At 43.0% G+C, this 22273-nt stretch overlaps 1 protein-coding gene across 1 annotated transcript in view; it reads right to left on the bottom strand.

The window, feature by feature from the left end:
* The window catches only part of srpk3 (SRSF protein kinase 3), a 96924-nt gene extending 78061 nt beyond the window's left edge, over positions 1-18863 (bottom strand). The window contains exons 1-4 of the mRNA XM_079239035.1: positions 18799-18863; positions 14817-14910; positions 2496-3247; positions 2247-2355 (exon numbers count right to left, since the gene is read on the bottom strand). Coding sequence (XP_079095161.1) covers positions 2247-2355; positions 2496-3247; positions 14817-14910; positions 18799-18850 — 1007 coding nt within the window. The 5' untranslated portion in view covers positions 18851-18863. The remainder of the gene's footprint in view (positions 1-2246; positions 2356-2495; positions 3248-14816; positions 14911-18798) is intronic.
* Positions 18864-22273: the final 3410 nt, after the last annotated feature.

Below are 22273 nucleotides of genomic sequence, written 5' to 3'. Positions count from 1 at the left end.
AACGTAGAAAACATGTATACCGGGACATCTTCTAACGTAGAAATTATGTAAACCGGGACATCTTTTAACGTAGAAAACATGTAAACCGGGACATCTTCTGACGTAGAAAACATGTAAACCGGGACATCTTCTAACGTAGAAAACATGTATACCGGGACATCTTCTAACGGAGAAAACATGTAAACCGGGACATCTTCTAACGTAGAAAACATGTAAACTGGGACATCTTCTTACGTAGAAAACCTGTATACCGGGACATCTTCTAACGTAGAAATTATGTAAACCGGGACATCTTCTAACGTAGAAAACATGTAAACCGGGACATCTTCTAACGTAGAAAACATGTAATCCGGGACATTTTCTAACGTAGAACACATGTAAACTGGGACATCTTCTAACGCAGAAAACATGTAAACCGGGACATCTTCTAACGTAGAACACATGTAAACCGGGACATCTTCTAACGTAGAAAACATGTAAACCGGGACATCTTCTAACGTAGAAAACATGTAAACCGGGACATCTTCTAACGTAGAAAACATGTATACCGGGACATCTTCTAACGTAGAAAACATGTAAACCGGGACATCTTCTAACGTAGAAAACATGTATACCGGGACATCTTCTAACGTAGAAAACATGTAAACCGGGACATCTTCTGACGTAGAAAACATGTAAACCGGGACATCTTCTAACGTAGAAAACATGTATACCGGGACATCTTCTAACGGTGAAAACATGTATACCGGGACATCTTCTAACGTAGAAAACATGTAAACCGGGACATCTTCTAACGTAGAACACATGTATACCGGGACATCTTCTAACGTAGAAAACATGTAAACCGGGACATCTTCTAACGTAGAAAACATGTATACCGGGACATCTTCTAACGTAGAAAACATGTAAACCGGGACATCTTCTAACGTAGAAAACATGTATACCGGGACATCTTCTAACGTAGAAAACATGTAAACCGGGAGATCTTCTAACGTAGAAAACATGTATACCGGGACATCTTCTAACGTAGAAAACATGTAAACCGGGACATCTTCTAACGTAGAACACATGTAAACCGGGACATCTTCTAACGTAGAAAACATGTAAACCGGGACATCTTCTAACGTAGAAAACATGTATACCGGGACATCTTCTAACGTAGAAAACATGTAAACCGGGACATCTTCTAACGTAGAAAACATGTATACCGGGACATCTTCTAACGTAGAAATTATGTAAACCGGGACATCTTCTAACGTAGAAAACATGTAAACCGGGACATCTTCTAACGTAGAAAACATGTAATCCGGGACATCTTCTAACGTAGAACACATGTAAACCGGGACATCTTCTAACGTAGAACACATGTAAACCGGGACATCTTCTAACGCAGAAAACATGTAAACCGGGACATCTTCTAACGCAGAAAACATGTAAACCGGGACATCTTCTAACGTAGAAAACATGTAAACCGGGACATCTTCTAACGTAGAAAACATGTAATCCGGGACATCTTCTAACGTAGAAATTATGTAAACTGGGACATCTTCTAACGCAGAAAACATGTAACCCGGGAGATCTTCTAACGTAGAACACATGTAAACCGGGACATCTTCTAACGTAGAACACATGTATACCGGGACATCTTCTAACGTAGAACACATGTAAACCGGGACATCTTCTAACGTAGAAAACATGTATACCGGGACATCTTCTAACGTAGAAATTATGTAAACCGGGACATCTTTTAACGTAGAAAACATGTAAACCGGGACATCTTCTGACGTAGAAAACATGTAAACCGGGACATCTTCTAACGTAGAAAACATGTATACCGGGACATCTTCTAACGGAGAAAACATGTAAACCGGGACATCTTCTAACGTAGAAAACATGTAAACTGGGACATCTTCTCACGTAGAAAACCTGTATACCGGGACATCTTCTAACGTAGAAATTATGTAAACCGGGACATCTTCTAACGTAGAAAACATGTAAACCGGGACATCTTCTAACGTAGAAAACATGTAATCCGGGACATTTTCTAACGTAGAACACATGTAAACTGGGACATCTTCTAACGCAGAAAACATGTAAACCGGGACATCTTCTAACGTAGAACACATGTAAACCGGGACATCTTCTAACGTAGAAAACATGTATACCGGGACATCTTCTAACGTAGAAAACATGTAAACCGGGACATCTTCTAACGTAGAAAACGTTGGAAGTGTTTCATAACATACTGTAGGTCCCAGCAGAGCCAAACCGTGGAAAAGTGTCCCCAGCCCAGTTTCCTAACCACATGGTACCGTCCGTTGAACAGGTCTCCGATCTTCACTGGATAATAGCCACCTGGAAAACAGACCACAGGCCCTAGACCAGGTTCTGCAGAACTTTTGTACTTGAAGAATACCATGATCCCAACGTGGAATCTGGGTATCTCAGGTGATGCTTGGAAACAGATTGTGTCTGAAAAGAACTGATAAACTCACCTTTACAGTAATCTGATGGATCTTCCTGCTCCTCATCATCAGAACCTAGCAGCTGAGTAGGGGGTGGGGTTAACGCTGGAGCGGGTGGAGATAAAGCTGCCGGGGGTGGGGTCTGTGCTTGAAGGGGGGGGGTAAAAAAGTTGGCAGCTGATGATATTATTGGAGGCACATTAAATAGAGAACAGGGAAATTCGAGGGAGTCGAGGAGGGAGGCAGAGGGGGCATACAGGGGGGAGTGGAGGTGGGGTGACATATTGGAGGTAAATGTCATGGTGGTCAGGAGAAAAGGATCAGAGTGTACTGGGCTTATCGGAGGAGTAGGCGGAGTTTCTGACACACTGCAGGCGGCGTTGTGAGCACGAGGTCGGAAGACGTCCGCCTGAGTTCTGGGAGGAGATCCGGAGGCGGTTTGGAAAATATTCTGGTTCCCAGTTGGAAGTGACTGGCTGGGACTGTGGGCGGGGCTTTCTGGATCAACAAGAGGGGATTGGCTGAGAAACTCTGAGCTTTTTAAAGAAGCTTCGGGAAGATCAGTGATGTCCTCATTGGGGGGTATTGTCATGTGGGTGTAAAAAGGAGCACTCTGGGGGGATAACCTGCTGGTTTCATGTGAATCCTCAGAACCGGCTGCTGGACTCGGTTCTGAAGCACTTTGTGGAGGCTGGTCGTTTGTCTTCGGGGAACTCTTTGGGGGTGCTTTGGGGGTGGTGCCATTTGGCTCCAGATCCTGGGGGTCACATAACTCGTCGGGCCTGAAACAGGAAGTCAGAAAGCAGCAAAGATGCAGATTATTTCATGTGGTGATGGAGACGGGTGTAGCTGCACCGTGAGGACAGCTGTGGAGCGGCATACACCCAGCCTTCCCCACACAACGCCACCTGGCAGCAGGAGTGCCGCCCCATGAAAGACAACGACATGGACTCCACCACATGGTAGCTAATTGTTTAACTTTGTTTTTGCTGCAACTGCTTAAAGCAGATCAAAATAATAGCTTTTCATGGGAATAATAAAGATCTGTGACTGTATTTAATGGATGAAATTAAATCACAATGTTTTAGTAGACTCTGAACATTGATAGCGACCTTAATACCGACAGTTCTGAGACGATCTGTAATGATGCCAACTGGCCTGAACACAATGCTCACCTTCTTTACTGGGACAGGGAGGGGACACTATTAATTAACATATTAATGGATAATTACTTAATGTTAATATAAATATATGTAGCTAAATATTTACTAGCACTGATAACATGTTGGTTAAGTCTCTGAGGTTTGTGGCGTCTTGCTTTTGCCTGGTCTGGTCGTGTCTGAAGGTGAACTTTCTGAAGCTCGGCCAAGAAATGAGGTCCAGAGACGTGATTGGCTTATCACAGAAACTGGAGACTCCAGGTTTTATTTTAAATTAAAAAATAAATAAATAAAATGCAACACTTATTTTCTGTTTTAGAAACACTGTGTCATGTTTTTCCGCCCCGCATTTATAAATCCATCTGTCCAAACCTGTCGCTGGACACGCTAAATGTGCACGTGAAGGCTGATTTCATTTGGCCTGATCTGTGTTGAGAACAGAGTAAACATGGCAACAACAACTAATGTATGATCAGAGGTTTACACGCCCTGCACCGGCACATTTAATGAGCCGCCCGCCATGCAGGGAACGTTTGTAGACTCAGCCTGTCGCAACCTGCAGGAAACACGCGGGAACCAAGTCGGCCTGCTTCACATAACTGATGTGACGTTTTGAAGCTCAGGCTGAAGAGAGCAACGTGAAGTCAGCAGTAGATAGCTAGCTTATTTCCCTGAGCTACAGGTTCATTTCAACCGATCCCAAACTAAAAGGCTCCTCAAACGGCTGCTGATGGATCTGATGCCTCAGACACGACCAAACCATGTCATGGTGTTCAGTCAACATCAATATTCATTTTTTGTTTGTCTGTTTATTTTACTGCTATATTTTCTCATAACTTTTGAAAAAAAAAAATTATTTTTTAACGAGGAGTTAATAATGTTCTTATAGAGCTTGCACATCTTCTTGGGCCCCTATCACGTTGTGGGCCCTTGGAATCTTCCTACCCCCAATATGGCACCCCAGCCTGGGAGCCAGATAAAAAGAGAAGAAAGTTTGCTTTCTTACTAACCCTAACCCTAAACCCCTAAAACTAAACCCCTAAACCCTAACCCTAAAACCCTAACCCTAACCACACAGAGAAATGGAGCCCAGAGTGACAAGCGACGGCCCGTGCATTGCCTTTGGCTCCCTACTCAAACTGTTTCGGTTAATAAACTGACTCAGCGGGAGTCATAGAGAAATACTCCAATCCCTAACCCTAAACCACTAACCATCCATCTTCAGCCTCTTATCCGGGGTCGGGTCGCGGGGGCAGCAGCCTAAGCAGGGAAGTCCAGACTTCCCTCTCCCCAGCCACATTTGCCAACTCTGCGGGGGGATCCCGAGGCGTTCCCAGGCCAGCCGAGAGATGTAATCCCTCCAGCGTGTCCTGGGTCTTCCCTGGGGTCTCCTCCCCGAGGGACGTGCCTGGAACACCTCACCAGGGAGGTCCAGGAGGCATCCTGACCAGATGCCCGAGCCACCTCAACTGGTTCCTCTCGATGTGGAGGAGCAGCGGCTCTACTCTGATCTCCTCCCGGATGACCGAGCTCCTCACCCTATCTCTAAGGGAGAGCCCGGTCACCCTGCGAAGGAAACTCATTTCAGCCGCCTGTATACGAGATCTGGTTCTTTCGGTCACGACCCACAGCTCATGACCATAGGTGAGGGTAGGAACGTAGATCGACTGGTAAATCGAGAGCTTCGCCTTCTGGCTCAGCTCCTTCTTCACCACGACAGACCGGCGCAGAGTCCGCATTACTGCAGACGCCGCACCGATCCGTCTGTCCATCTCGCGCTCCATCCTTCCCTCACTCGTGAACAAGACCCCGAGATATTTAAACTCCTCCACTTGAGGCAGGACCTGACTCCCGACCCGGAGATGGCAATCCACCCTATTCCGGCTGAGGACCATGGTCTCAGATTTGGAGGTGCTGATTCTCATCCCAGCCGCTTCACACTCGGCCGCGAATCGCTCAAGCGAGAGCTGGAGATCACGACCAGATGAAGCCAACAGGACCACGTCATCTGCAAAAAGCAGGGACCCAATCCTGAGGCCACCAAGCCAGATCCCCTCAACACCTTGGCTGCGCCTAGAAATTCTATCCATATAAGTTATGAACAGAATCAGTGATAAAGGGCAGCCTTGGCGGAGTCCAACCCTCACCGGAAACGAATCTGACTTACTACCAAATGAGAGCTGGAGATCACGACCAGATGAAGCCAACAGGACCACGTCATCTGCAAAAAGCAGGGACCCAATCCTGAGGCCACCAAGCCAGATCCCCTCAACACCTTGGCTGCGCCTAGAAATTCTATCCATATAAGTTATGAACAGAATCAGTGATAAAGGGCAGCCTTGGCGGAGTCCAACCCTCACCGGAAACGAATCCGACTTACTACCGGCAATGCGGACCAAGCTCTGACACCTGTCGTACAGGGACCGGACAGCTCGTACAAGTGGGTCCGGTACCCCATACTCCCGGAGTACCCCCCACAGGAGCCCCCGGGGGACACGGTTGAATGCCTTCTCCAGGTCCACAAAGCACATGTAGACTGGTTGGGCAAACTCCCATGCCCCCTCCAGGACCCCAAAGAGGGTATAGAGCTGGTCCACAGTTCCGCGACCAGGACGAAAACCACACTGCTCCTCCTCAATCCGAGATTCGACTATCCGGCGGACCCTCCTCTCCAGGACCCCTGAATAGACCTTACCAGGGAGGCTGAGGAGTGTGATTCCCCTGTAATTGGAACACACCCTCCGGTCCCCCTTCTTAAAAAGGGGGACCACCACCCCAGTCTGCCAGTCCAGCGGCACGGTCACCGATGTCCACGTGATGCTGCAGAGGCGTGTCAGCCAGGACAGCCCCACAGCATCCAGAGCCTTAAGGAACTCCGGGCAGATCTCATCCACCCCCGGGGCCTTGCTGCCAAGGAGCTTTTTGACCACCTCAGCGACTTCAGCCCCAGAGATAGGAGAGTCCACCCCTGAGTCCACCAGCTCTGCTTCCTCAGAAGACGTGTTGGTAGGATTGAGGGGGTCTTCCAAGTATTCCTTCCACCGACCCACAACGTCCCGAGTTGAGGTCAGCAGCTCCCCACCTCCACTGTACACAGTGTTGACAGAGCACTGCTTCCCCCTCCTGAGCCGCCGGATGGTGGACCAGAATCGCCTCGAAGCCGTCCGGAAGTCTTTCTCCATGGCCTCGCCGAACTCCTCCCATGCCCGAGTTTTTGCCTTGGCGACAGCCGAAGCCGCATGCCGCTTAGCCCGCCGGTACCCATCAGCTGCCTCCAGAGTCCCACAGGCCAAGAAGGCCCGATAGGACTCCTTCTTCAGCTTGACGGCATCCCTCACTGCTGGTGTCCACCAACAAGTCCTGGGATTACCGCCACGACAGGCACCAACGACCTTACAGCCACAGCTCCGGCCGGCCGCCTCAGCAATAGAGGCACGGAACACAGTCCATTCTGACTCAATGTCCCCCGCCTCACCCGGGACATGGTTGAAGCTCTGCTGAAGGTGGGAGTTGAAGCTCGCTCTGACGGGGGACTCAGCCAGACGTTCCCAGCAGACCCTCACAACACGTTTGGGTCTGCCAGATCTGACCGGCTTCCTCCCCCACCATCTGAGCCAACTCACCACCAGGTGGTGATCAGTTGAAGCTCCGCCCCCCTCTTCACCCGAGTGTCCAAGGCATGTGGCCGCAGGTCCGACGATACGACTACAAAGTCGATCATTGAACTGCGGCCCAGGGAATCCTGATGCCAGGTGTACATATGGACACTCTTATGTTGGAACATGGTGTTCGTTATGGACAATCCATGACGAGCACAGAAGTCCAATAACAAAACACCATTTGGGTTCAGAGGGGGGGGGACCATGCCTCCCAATCACTCCCCTCCAGGTCTCACTGTCATTGCCCACGTGAGCATTGAAGTCCCCCAGCAGAACAATGGGGTCACCAGAAGGAGCACCCTCCAGCACTCCCTCCAAGGACTCCAGAAAGGGTGGGTACTCTGAACTGCTGTTCGGTGCATAAGCACAGACAACAGTCAGGACCCGTCCCCCCACCCGGAGGCGGAGGGAAACTACCCTTTCATCCACCGGGGTAAACCCCAACGTGCAGGCACCAAGCTGGGGGCTGATGAGAATGCCCACACCTGCTCGGCGCCTCTCACCATGAGCAACTCCAGAGTGGAAGAAGGTCCAGCCCCTCTCGAGGGTTCTGGTTCCAGAGCCCAAGCCATGCGTCGAGGTGAGTCCAACTATATCTAGCCGGAACCGCTCAACCTCGCGCACAAGCTCAGGCTCCTTCCCCACCAGAGAGGTGACGTTCCACGTCCCTAGAGCCAGCTTCTGCAGCCGGGGATCGGACCGCCAGGGTCCCCGCCTCTTGCTGCCGCCCAGCTCACACTGCACCCGACCCCTACGGCTCCTCCCGCAGATGGTGAGCCCACAGGAGGTTAAACCCCTAACTAAACCCCTAAACGCTAATCCTAAAACCCAACCCTAACCGTAAATCCCTACACCCTAACCCTAAAACCCGAACCCTAAAACCCTAACCCTACACTCTAAAACCCGAACCCTACCCCTAAAACCCTAACCCACCCGCAAATTAAACACAAGAAGAAGTAAAAGATGAAGATAAGCATTTGATATTGAATAGACAACATGTCACACACATCCTCTTAAAATGGGATGGCATCACCTTCTGAACTTTCTTTACAAGAACTTGAGACGTATAACTTTATCAGGAGATAAAATTTGCTCGGTGTGGATGACGGCTTCACGCTGCCGCACCAAGCTAACTGAAATCAAACAAAAGAAAAGAAAGAAAACAGGAAACTATCACCGTTGTGTTGTCATTACAGATCATATAAACTATCAGCTTTTCTGAACTTGGTCCAGTTCAGGGTCGCAGGGAGCTGGAGTCTGTCCCAGTAATCACTGGGTGAGAGGCAGGTACACTTGGACAGGTTGCCCGTCCATCCCAGAGATGGGATGAACAACCCTTCACACACACACTCCTCGAGATAATTTATTTTTCATGATTAAATGTGTTATTATTGTTCAAGAAATTTCACAAAAAGAGAAAAAAAAAAGTAAATAAGTAGAAAACAATCCTGCCATAAATTAGAACAACCCAGTAGAGTCAGCAGTTAACGAACATCCCGTCTCTGGGCGGTGGGAGGAAGCCGGAGAGGCCACGCATACACGGGGAGAACATTCAGACTCCACACAGGAAGGCCACCATGACCCACCCCCCCAACATCTTCAGTATTATTGTTAAAGTTCACATCAGTGGGCCTATCAGTTATCCATATTCGCCACTGGAAGGGGTTTTATTCATGGAAAATATGCTGTTTTTATCAGGACAGGAGTGTCTCCTTGCTCGGTCACTTCAGCAGTTATAGGGGCTCCGTTAGGCTACATGGAGTTTTCTGAGCTTTCTACGGTTTTACAGGGATGAATACTCATCAGACATGTAAACGGCGCCATGTTGGTGGACGTTTTCACTGTTAACATGTCGGCTGTGAGGTAACGTTACGGTTGTTCCCAATGAAACAACGACTAGACAGCAATGGGAGGTGTTTGAGGAGCAGCTACAGTTTTGCAGCAGCGTTTGTATTTGTGACCTGTACCTCCTGCAGATAAACAAGGTCCTGCATGTCGAGGGACGGTCTGTTCCTACAACCGAGGACCCATGCTGAGACACAAACTGGAAGGAAAACCATAACGATCATGCTAAGAAGATCCCGGTGATAAGCTACGCTGCTGCGCTTGATGAGTTGTTCACTCTCGTTTTTGGGGTCCGATCCGGGCTCGAACATGTACGGCGGGAGGTTTCACATTATTTCCAGGCCAACTAATTTGGTTTGTTCATAGTTCTGCCTGTGGTTTTAAGACGAAAACAGCTGATTAGCACACTCTCAACAAATACTCCTAGCAGTCGACCAATCAGACGCAGCCGGGGAAGGGGGGAGGGCATTCTCTTTAAACTTGTTTCTGGCAGATCAGATCAAAATAAATGAATGAAAGGGTTTGCGGAAAATGTTTATTTCTAGACTTGCATGTCAAAACAAAACAGGCTGAAAGTTGCATAACAGCGGTTATAACACAACTATGGCTGATTTTTCTGTTCTTTTTGTTCGGAAAAAATCTGTGATGCAGTTCAGTAAACAATTGTTTTAGAAGTCTGTTTCTTCCTGTCAACAGAGCTCTCAGTGGTCACAGGTTCGATTCCTGGTTTGTTTTCCTCCTAAGGCAATGTGCTACAGCTAAAAGATCAGAGTCCAACCACACTGTTGTTCATCTGGTCGGATTTATTCAGGTTTTCTGACAGCGTTCAGTCATGATGTCTCAGGTTTCACATGACACCTGGAGTCTAGATTAGGAGGGGTGTCGGCCAGGTTGCCTTAAAATAGTCTCAGTGTGTGTGTGTGTGTGTGTGTGTGTTGGGGGGGTGTCGGTGTCCCAGTTTCTGCTTCTATTTTGGATCGTTTCTCAGGACACATATCACAGTCGGTAGCAGGCGTGGATGTTTGCGTGCACGTGTGTGCACGTGTGTCTCCTGAAAACTCAAACGTGAAAACACACGAAGCAATAAATTAGACAGTATTTCAAATAAAAGTGGGTCAGAATATTACCTTAACCTGGCTTAACTAACCCATACTAACCCTAATCGACACATACTAACCCTGACTGACCGATACTAACCCTAACCGACCCATACTAACCCATACTAACCCTGACCGACCCATACTAACCCTGACCGACCCATACTAACCCTGACCGACCCATACTAACCCATATTAATCCTGACCGACCCATACTAACCCTGACCGACCCATACTAACCCTGACCGACCCATACTAACCCATATTAATCCTGACCGACCCATACTAACCCTGACCGACCCATACTAACCCATATTAATCCTGACCGACCCATACTAACCCTGACCGACCCATACTAACCCATACTAACCATGACCGACCCATACTAACCCTGACCGACCCATACTAACCCTGACCGACCCATACTAACCCATACTAACCATGACCGACTCATACTAACCCTGACCGACCCATACTAACCCTGACCGACCCATACCAACCCTGACCGACCCATACTAACCCATACTAACCCTGACCGACCCATACCAACCCTGACCGACCCATACTAACCCATATTAACCCTGACCGACCCATACTAACCCTAAACGACCCATACTAACCCTGACCGACCCATACTAACCCTGACCAAGCCTTGGTTACCCCTGGCTAACTATTAAGCCGTTTTAAGAGTAATTCTGAGCTAACGTTAAACCACTCGGTTTATTTTTCTGCAGGTCCTGAGAACCACGGCTGCTGGTTGCCATGACAATACATCAGCAGTACTATTTTGGACAAAACACACCTGACTCACATTAATGACTACTATTAGAGAGTTTTAGGCTGTTGGAGCCATTTAACAGCAGTCAGTTGTGTTGGAGCAGGAAACATTGAAAACAGTCACTTTCAGGACCAGATGGAGTAACCCAGTAATAGACTGTGACAGAGGACTCAGCATTACTGTGGACTTGGTTCACTGGGGAACTAATAGCCAATGTTTGCTGTTAGCTGATATTAGAGCTGTTAGCTGATGTTATAGCTGTTAGCTGATGTTATAGCTGTTAGCTGACGTTATAGCTGTTAGCTGATGTTATAGCTGTTAGCTGATGTTATAGCTGTTAGCTGACGTTATAGCTGTTAGCTGATGTTATAGCTGTTAGCTGATGTTATAGCTGTTAGCTGACGTTATAGCTGTTAGCTGATGTTATAGCTGTTAGCTGATGTTATAGCTGTTAGCTGATATTTGAGCTGTTAGCTGACGTTAGAGCTGTTAGCTGATGTTATAGCTGTTAGCTGATGTTATAGCTGTTAGCTGACGTTATAGCTGTTAGCTGATGTTATAGCTGTTAGCTGACGTTATAGCTGTTAGCTGGCGTTATAGCTGTTAGCTGATGTTATAGCTGTTAGCTGATGTTATAGCTGTTAGCTGATATTTGAGCTGTTAGCTGACGTTAGAGCTGTTAGCTGATGTTATAGCTGTTAGATTATATTAAAGCTGTTAGCTGATGTTAGAGCTGTTAGCTGATGTTATAGCTGTTAGCTGATGTTATAGCTGTTAGATGATATTTGAGCTGTTAGCTGATGTTAGAGCTGTTAGCTGATGTTATAGCTGTTAGATGATATTAGAGCTGTTAGCTGATGTTAGAGCTGTTAGCTGATGTTATAGCTGTTAGCTGACGTTAGAGCTGTTAGCTGATGTTATAGCTGTTAGCTGATGTTATAGCTCTTAGCTGATGTTATAGCTGTTAGCTGACGTTATAGCTGTTAGCTGATGTAATAGCTGTTAGCTGATGTTATAGCTGTTAGCTGACGTTATAGCTGTTAGCTGATGTTATAGCTGTTAGCTGATGTTATAGCTGTTAGCTGACGTTATAGCTGTTAGCTGACGTTATAGCTGTTAGCTGATGTTATAGCTGTTAGCTGACGTTATAGCTGTTAGCTGATGTTATAGCTGTTAGCTGATGTTATAGCTGTTAGCTGATATTTGAGCTGTTAGCTGACGTTAGAGCTGTTAGCTGATGTTATAGCTGTTAGATGATATTAGAGCTGTTAGCTGATGTTAGAGCTGTTAGCTGATGTTATAGCTGTTAGCTGACGTTAGAGCTGTTAGCTGATGTTATAGCTGTTAGCTGATGTTATAGCTCTTAGCTGATGTTATAGCTGTTAGCTGATGTTAGAGCTGTTAGCTGATGTTATAGCTGTTAGATGATATTAGAGCTGTTAGCTGATGTTATAGCTGTTAGCTGATGTTAGAGCTGTTAGATGATATTTGAGCTGTTAGCTGATGTTAGAGCTGTTAGCTGATGTTATAGCTGTTAGATGATATTAGAGCTGTTAGCTGATGTTAGAGCTGTTAGCTGATGTTATAGCTGTTAGCTGACGTTAGAGCTGTTAGCTGATGTTATAGCTGTTAGCTGATGTTATAGCTGTTAGCTGATGTTATAGCTCTTAGCTGATGTTATAGCTGTTAGCTGATGTTAGAGCTGTTAGCTGATGTTATAGCTGTTAGATGATATTAGAGCTGTTAGCTGATGTTAGAGCTGTTAGCTGATGTTAGAGCTGTTAGCTGATGTTATAGCTGTTAGCTGATGTTATAGCTGTTAGCTGATGTTAGAGCTGTTAGCTGATGTTAGAGCTGTTAGATGATATTAGAGCTGTTAGCTGATGTTAGAGCTGTTAGATGATATTAGAGCTGTTAGCTGATGTTAGAGCTGTTAGATGATATTAGAGCTGTTAGCTGATGTTAGAGCTGTTAGCTGATGTTATAGCTGTTAGCTGATGTTAGAGCTGTTAGCTGATGTTATAGCTGTTAGATGATATTAGAGCTGTTAGATGATATTAGAGCTGTTAGCTGATGTTAGAGCTGTTAGCTGATGTTAGAGCTGTTAGATGATATTAGAGCTGTTAGCTGATGTTTTAGCTGTTAGATGATATTAGAGCTGTTAGCTGATGTTAGAGCTGTTAGCTGACGTTATAGCTGTTAGCTGATGTTATAGCTGTTAGCTGATGTTATAGCTGTTAGCTGATATTTGAGCTGTTAGCTGATGTTAGAGCTGTTAGCTGATGTTATAGCTGTTAGATGATATTAGAGCTGTTAGCTGATGTTAGAGCTGTTAGCTGATGTTATAGCTGTTAGCTGACGTTAGAGCTGTTAGCTGATGTTATAGCTGTTAGCTGATGTTATAGCTCTTAGCTGATGTTATAGCTGTTAGCTGATGTTAGAGCTGTTAGCTGATGTTATAGCTGTTAGATGATATTAGAGCTGTTAGCTGATGTTAGAGCTGTTAGCTGATGTTAGAGCTGTTAGCTGATGTTATAGCTGTTAGCTGATGTTATAGCTGTTAGCTGATGTTAGAGCTGTTAGCTGATGTTAGAGCTGTTAGATGATATTAGAGCTGTTAGCTGATGTTAGAGCTGTTAGATGATATTAGAGCTGTTAGCTGATGTTAGAGCTGTTAGATGATATTAGAGCTGTTAGCTGATGTTAGAGCTGTTAGCTGATGTTATAGCTGTTAGCTGATGTTAGAGCTGTTAGCTGATGTTATAGCTGTTAGATGATATTAGAGCTGTTAGATGATATTAGAGCTGTTAGCTGATGTTAGAGCTGTTAGCTGATGTTAGAGCTGTTAGATGATATTAGAGCTGTTAGCTGATGTTAGAGCTGTTAGATGATATTAGAGCTGTTAGCTGATGTTAGAGCTGTTAGATGATATTAGAGCTGTTAGCTGATGTTAGAGCTGTTAGCTGATGTTATAGCTGTTAGATGATATTAGAGCTGTTAGCTGATGTTAGAGCTGTTAGATGATATTAGAGCTGTTAGCTGATGTTAGAGCTGTTAGATGATGTTAGAGCTGTTAGATGATATTAGAGCTGTTAGCTGATGTTAGAGCTGTCAGATGATATTAGAGCTGTTAGCTGATGTTAGAGCTGTTAGATGATATTAGAGCTGTTAGCTGATGTTAGAGCTGTTAGCTGATGTTATAGCTGTTAGATGATATTAGAGCTGTTAGCTGATGTTAGAGCTGTTAGCTGATGTTATAGCTGTTAGATGATATTAGAGCTGTTAGCTGATGTTAGAGCTGTTAGATGATGTTAGAGCTGTTAGCTGATGTTATAGCTGTTAGATGATATTAGAGCTGTTAGCTGATGTTAGAGCTGTTAGCTGATGTTATAGCTGTTAGATGATATTAGAGCTGTTAGCTGATGTTAGAGCTGTTAGTGAAGGTTACAGCCGTTGACTGAAGGTACAGATGTTAGCTGAAGTTACAGATGTTAGCTAATGTTAACGGATAACAGCTCTATCAGAAATGGAAGGACAGAATGGGCTGAACGTTGATGTTAAAAGAAAGAGAACCCATCTACAGACCACCTGAGTCATCTGATCTGAGTCTGAATGACACTTTCTAAATTCTGATTTGTTCTGTTCTCTGACCTCTCTGCCAGGTATGTTCTGGCGAAAGATAGGAAAGTTACTTCAACAGAAATATCCTGCATCATCATGACAACCCTGTCAGCTCTGAAATGTTCAGAAACCGGTATTAAACTGCTGCACCTCAGGGGACAAAAACAACCTGGCTATGGGTGGTTTCTCACCGGCTGTTGTCAGTTCGGACTTTGCGGTGTTTCTTGCCTCTCCGTCGATGTTTCTTGCTTGTGGAGGTTGAGCTTACTGGACTGGTTCCGACTGCTGCAGACAAAAACAACACAACAGCAATCTGATAGGTTCAGGTCTAATGATTGTGATGGAATATGGTTCTGATCCACGGGATGCTTAGGAAGTGCAGCGTGGTGTTTCTCATAAACTAGTTTATATCTCACAAGTTGCAACCTTCAGAGATCACAGTTATGAAACTAATTCTATTTGGCCTGATATTTTATCTCCTCTGCATTTCATTCATTTATTTTTCTACACCTCTTAGTCCAATTTGGGTCTCAGAAAAGCTGAAGTCTGTCCCAACAGTCACCTGTCCATTGCAGTACCACATAGAGGCACAAACAACCATTAAGTCCAAGGGACAATTTAAATACCAGTTGACTGAACATAATCTTTTTTGATGGGTATAATTGAGGTATAATAGAGCTGTAAAACAGATGTAATAGATGTAAAATAGAGATGTAATGGGGGTATAATAGAGCTGTAAAACAGATGTAATAGATGTAAAATAGAGATGTAATGGGGGTATAATAGAGCTGTAAAACAGATGTAATAGATGTAAAATAGAGATGTAATGGGGGTATAATAGAGCTGTAAAACAGATGTAATAGATGTAAAATAGAGATGTAATGGGGGTATAATAGAGCTGTAAAACAGATGTAATAGATGTAAAATAGAGATGTAATGGGGGTATAATAGAGCTGTAAAACAGATGTAATAGATGTAAAATAGAGATGTAATGGGGGTATAATAGAGCTGTAAAACAGATGTAATAGATGTAAAATAGAGATGTAATGGGGGTATAATAGAGCTGTAAAACAGATGTAATAGATGTAAAATAGAGATGTAATGGGGGTATAATAGAGCTGTAAAACAGATGTAATAGATGTAAAATAGAGATGTAATGAGGGTATAATAGAGCTGTAAAACAGATGTAATAGATGTAAAATAGAGATGTAATGAGGGTATAATAGAGCTGTAAAACAGATGTAATAGGTGTAAAATAGAGATGTAATGGGGGTATAATAGAGCTGTAAAACAGATGTAATAGATGTAAAATAGAGATGTAATGAGGGTATAATAGAGCTGTAAAACAGATGTAATAGATGTAAAATAGAGATGTAATGGGGGTATAATAGAGCTGTAAAACAGATGTAATAGATGTAAAATAGAGATGTAATGGGGGTATAATAGAGCTGTAAAACAGATGTAATAGATGTAAAATAGAGATGTAATGGGGGTATAATAGAGCTGTAAAACAGATGTAATAGATGTAAAATAGAGATGTAATGAGGGTATAATAGAGCTGTAAAACAGATGTAATAGATGTAAAATAGAGATGTAATGAGGGTATAATAGAGCTGTAAAACAGATGTAATAGATGTAAAATAGAGATGTAATGGGGGTATAATAGAGCTGTAAAACAGATGTAATAGATGTAAAATAGAGATGTAATGGGGGTATAATAGAGCTGTAAAACAGATGTAATAGATGTAAAATAGAGATGTAATGGGGGTATAATAGAGCTGTAAAACAGATGTAATAGATGTAAAATAGAGATGTAATGAGGGTATAATAGAGCTGTAAAACAGATGTAATAGATGTAAAATAGAGATGTAATGGGGGTATAATAGAGCTGTAAAACAGATGTAATAGATGTAAAATAGAGATGTAATGAGGGTATAATAGAGCTGTAAAACAGATGTAATAGATGTAAAATAGAGATGTAATGAGGGTATAATAGAGCTGTAAAACAGATGTAATAGATGTAAAATAGAGATGTAATGGGGGTATAATAGAGCTGTAAAACAGATGTAATAGATGTAAAATAGAGATGTAATGAGGGTATAATAGAGCTGTAAAACAGATGTAATAGATGTAAAATAGAGATGTAATGGGGGTATAATAGAGCTGTAAAACAGATGTAATAGATGTAAAATAGAGATGTAATGGGGGTATAATAGAGCTGTAAAACAGATGTAATAGATGTAAAATAGAGATGTAATGGGGGTATAATAGAGCTGTAAAACAGATGTAATAGATGTAAAATAGAGATGTAATGAGGGTATAATAGAGCTGTAAAACAGATGTAATAGATGTAAAATAGAGATGTAATGAGGGTATAATAGAGCTGTAAAACAGATGTAATAGATGTAAAATAGAGATGTAATGGGGGTATAATAGAGCTGTAAAACAGATGTAATAGATGTAAAATAGAGATGTAATGGGGGTATAATAGAGCTGTAAAACAGATGTAATAGATGTAAAATAGAGATGTAATGGGGGTATAATAGAGCTGTAAAACAGATGTAATAGATGTAAAATAGAGATGTAATGGGGGTATAATAGAGCTGTAAAACAGATGTAATAGATGTAAAATAGAGATGTAATGGGGGTATAATAGAGCTGTAAAACAGATGTAATAGATGTAAAATAGAGATGTAATGGGGGTATAATAGAGCTGTAAAACAGATGTAATAGATGTAAAATAGAGATGTAATGAGGGTATAATAGAGCTGTAAAACAGATGTAATAGATGTAAAATAGAGATGTAATGAGGGTATAATAGAGCTGTAAAACAGATGTAATAGATGTAAAATAGAGATGTAATGGGGGTATAATAGAGCTGTAAAACAGATGTAATAGATGTAAAATAGAGATGTAATGGGGGTATAATAGAGCTGTAAAACAGATGTAATAGATGTAAAATAGAGATGTAATGGGGGTATAATAGAGCTGTAAAACAGATGTAATAGATGTAAAATAGAGATGTAATGAGGGTATAATAGAGCTGTAAAACAGATGTAATAGATGTAAAATAGAGATGTAATGAGGGTATAATAGAGCTGTAAAACAGATGTAATAGATGTAAAATAGAGATGTAATGGGGGTATAATAGAGCTGTAAAACAGATGTAATAGATGTAAAATAGAGATGTAATGGGGGTATAATAGAGCTGTAAAACAGATGTAATAGATGTAAAATAGAGATGTAATGGGGGTATAATAGAGCTGTAAAACAGATGTAATAGATGTAAAATAGAGATGTAATGGGGGTATAATAGAGCTGTAAAACAGATGTAATAGATGTAAAATAGAGATGTAATGGGGGTATAATAGAGCTGTAAAACAGATGTAATAGATGTAAAATAGAGATGTAATGGGGGTATAATAGAGCTGTAAAACAGATGTAATAGATGTAAAATAGAGATGTAATGGGGGTATAATAGAGCTGTAAAACAGATGTAATAGATGTAAAATAGAGATGTAATGGGGGTATAATAGAGCTGTAAAACAGATGTAATAGATGTAAAATAGAGATGTAATGGGGGTATAATAGAGCTGTAAAACAGATGTAATAGATGTAAAATAGAGATGTAATGGGGGTATAATAGAGCTGTAAAACAGATGTAATAGATGTAAAATAGAGATGTAATGGGGGTATAATAGAGCTGTAAAACAGATGTAATAGATGTAAAATAGAGATGTCATACAGGTATAATGGAAACATAACAGCTGTATAATAGAGAAGTCCTCCCTCTGGACCAATGCATCATGCCTATGTATTTTCTAGTTAGAATCTGACACTTTTTATCGTCTACACAGAAATGTGTCTTTTCAGACAGGATGTAAATAATCACCAGCAGACAAGTCCGGTTGTCTTGCTGCGTTACCATGGTTACTGCATGACACAGGTTGTGCTATGTTGACCTGCAGAGTCACGTAGTCTGTACCGGTTCCGGTTCTGCAGACATGTTCAGTTCAACGTTCAGAGAAAAACCATTCTACCTGCATCTAGCAGGGGGGTGGAGCCTGTCAGAGGCAGGGAACACCTGGACAGGTACATCAGAGACAAAACCAGCGTTTCCCAGGAAACCTTACAGATCCAGAACACGCTCTTCTGATTGGTTCCTGCCTTCACCTTCATGTCCCTGTAAGATTCTCCTCTTCCTCATCATCTTCATCGTCTTCATCACCCTCGTGATCTTTATCCTCATCTTTAGCGAATAACCCCCCCCCCCCCCCCCCCCCCCCCCCACCCCGCGCGAGCGCGCAGAGAACAGCTGGTTTTGTGAATAAAATCTAAATAAAACTTTAAATGAACCGGAAGTTTAAGTTAAAAGCGAAAACTCTACTACCGGACCAACTGGAGTTCAACTGGACTGGACGGAACAGAACCTGCCTAGAGGTCTCTGTCAGCCCCTGGTACCGCTATTTAAAGCTCATGAGTAGTGCGCGTGCACGTGAGGCGAGCCAGGTTATTTACCTATCAACATGTCGGCTCAGAGTCTTCCAAACGAACCGAACCGGCACACGGCGTCTGTCCCGTCCGGACCAACGGCCCCCTTCTTCGCCTTGCCCTAAAACCCGGGACAGTCCGGCTCAAAGGGTCCACTAGGCGCCCCCGCTGGGTCCGGTCCGTTAGGCGGGGTCCGGTCCGTTAGGCAAGTACCGGTCCGTTAGGCTGGTACCGGTCTGTTAGGCAGGGTCCGGTCTGTTAGGCTGGTACCGGTCCGTTAGGCTGGTACCGGTCTGTTAGGCAGGGTCCGGTCTGTTAGGCTGGTACCGGTCCGTTAGGCTGGGTCCGGTCCCGCCTGTCCGTCTCTTTACTGGGTCAGTACCGACTCCTGACCCGGACCTGGAGATTGTTCTGGATATGTTTCACGTGCCGTCTCGTCCTGTCGTTCACGAGCTCAACAGCTGCTGACAGCGTGACACCGGACACCGCGCTGTGCGCATGCGCACTGATCTTCCTCGCTGAAACTGGTTGTGTTGTTTTTCTGCCGTATTTCTCCTCAACTTCAGTTCCATAGGTGTAGAAGTAGAAGTGGAAGTGGAAATAGAAGTAGAGGTGGAAGTAGAAGTGGAAATAAAGGTAAAAGTAGAAGTGGAAATAGCAGTAGAAGTGGAAGTAGAATTGAAGTGGAAGTGGAAATAGAAGTAGAAGTAGACGTGGAAATAGAAGTAGAAGCAGAAGTGGAAATAGAAGAAGAAGTGAAATTAAAAGTGGAAATAGAAGTAGAAGTGGAAATAGTAGTAGAAATGGAAGTAGAAGTAGAAGTGGAAGTGGAATTGAAGTGGAAGTGGAAATAAAAGTGGAAGTGGAAAGAGTAGTACAAGTGGAAATAGAAGTAGAAGTGAAAGTGGAAATAGAAGTAGGAGTGGAAGTAGAAGTAGAATCAAAAGTGGAAATAGAAGTGGAAGTGGAAGTGGAAGTAAAAGTGGAAGTGAAAAAAGGAGTAGAAGTGGAAGTGGAAATAGAAGTAGAAGTAGAATTGGAAGTGGAAATAGAAGTAGACGTGGAAGTAAAAGTAGAAGTGGAAATAGAAGTAGAACTTAAAATAGAAGTAGAAATGGAAATAGAAGTAGAAGTCGAAGCGGAAGTGGAAATAAAAGTAGAAGTGGAAATAGAAGTAGAAGTGAAAGTGGAAATAGAAGTAGAGGTGGAAGTAGAAGTAGAATCAAAAGTGGAAGTGGAAGTAGAAGTGGAACTGAAAATAGAAGTAGAAGTGGAAATAGAAGTAGAAGTTGAAGTGGAAATAGAAGTAGAAGTGGAAGTGGAAATAGCAGTAGAAGTGGAAGTAGAATTGAAGTGGAAGTGGAAATAGAAGTAGAAGTAGACGTGGAAATAGAAGTAGAAGCAGAAGTGGAAATAGAAGAAGAAGTGAAATTAAAAGTGGAAATAGAAGTAGAAGTGGAAATAGTAGTAGAAGTGGAAGTAGAAGTAGAAGTGGAAATAGAAGTGGAAGTGGAAATAGAAGTAAAAGTGGAAGTGGAAAGAGTAGTACAGGTGGAAATAGAAGTAGAAGTGAAAGTGGAAATAGAAGTAGGAGTGGAAGTAGAAGTAGAATCAAACGTGGAAATAGAAGTGGAAGTGGAAGTAAAAGTGGAAGTGAAAAAAGGAGTAGAAGTGGAAGTGGAAGTGGAAATAGAAGTAGAATTGGAAGTGGAAATAGAAGTAGACGTGGAAGTAAAAGTAGAAGTGGAAATAGAAGTGGAAGTGGAAGTAGAATTGAAGTGGAAGTGGGAATAGAAGTAGAAGTGGACATAGAAGTGAAAGTGGAAATAGAAGTGGAAATAGAAGTAGAAGTGGAAGTGGAAATAGAAGTAGAAGTGGAAATAGAAGTTGAAGTAGAAGTAGAAGTGGAAATAGAAGAAGTAGAAGTGGAAGTAGAAGTGGAAATGGAAGTAGAAGTAGAAGTGGAAATAGAAGTAGAAGTAGAAGTGGAAATGGAAGTGGAAGTAGAAGTAGAAGTGGAAATAGAAGTAGAAGTGGAAATAGAAGTGGAAGTGGGAGTAGAAGTAGAAGTAGAAGTGAAAGTGGAAATAGAAGTAGAAGTAGAATCAAAAGTGGAAGTGGAAGTAGATGTGGAAGTGAAAATAGAAGTGGAAGTGGAAATAGAAGTAGGAGTAGAAGTGGAAGTGGAAGTAAAAGTAGAAGTGGAAATAGAAGTAGATGTAGAAGAAGTGGAAATAAAGGTAAAAGTAGAAGTGGAAATAGAAGTAGAAGTAGAAGCGGAAGTGGAAGTAGAAGGGGAAGTAGAAGTAGAAGTGGAAATAGAATTAGAATTGGAAGTGGAAATAGAAGTAGAAGTGGAAATAGAAGTAGATGTAGAAGAAGAAGTGGAAATATAGGTAAAAGTAGAAGTGGAAATAGAAGTGGAAATAGAGGTTGAAGTAGAAGTAGAAGTGGAAATAGAAGTAGAAGTGGAAGTAGAAGTGGAAGTGGAAGTGGAAATGGAAGTAGAAGTGGAAGTGGAAATAGAAGTAGAAGTGGAAATAGAAGTAGAAGTGGAAATAGAAGTGGAAGTGGAAGTAGGAATAGAAGTAGAAGTGGACATAGAAGTGAAAGTGGAAATAGAAGTAGAAGTGGAAATAGAAGTGGAAGTGGGAGTAGAAGTAGAAGTGGAAATAGAAGTGGAAGTGGAAGTGGGAATAGAAGTAGAAGTGGACATAGAAGTGAAAGTGGAAATAGAAGTGGAAATAGAAGTAGAAGTGGAAATAGAAGTAGAGTTGGAAGTAGAAGTAGAATCAAAAGTGGAAGTGGAAGTAGAAGTTGAAGTGAAAATAGAAGTAGAAGTGGAAGTGGAAATAGAAGTAGAAGTGGAAGTGGAAGTAAAAGTAGAAGTGGAAATAGAAGTAGATGTAGAAGAAGAAGTGGAAATAAAGGTAAAAGTAGAAGTGGAAATAGAATTAGAATTGGAAGTAGAATTGAAGTGGAAGTGGAAATAAAAGTTGAAGTGAAAATAGAAGTAGAAGTGGAAGTGGAAATAGAAGCGGAAGTGGAAATAGAAGTGGAAGTGGAAGTAGAATTGAAGTGGAAGTGGGAATAGAAGTAGAAGTGGACATAGAAGTGAAAGTGGAAATAGAAGTGGAAATAGAAGTAGAAGTGGAAG

Source organism: Telmatherina bonti, assembly GCF_933228915.1.
Source record: "Telmatherina bonti genome assembly, chromosome: 4".
Taxonomy (NCBI): domain Eukaryota; kingdom Metazoa; phylum Chordata; class Actinopteri; order Atheriniformes; family Telmatherinidae; genus Telmatherina; species Telmatherina bonti.
Note: the sequence above shows the minus strand (reverse complement) of the source record. Positions and strands in the feature narration are given on the sequence as shown.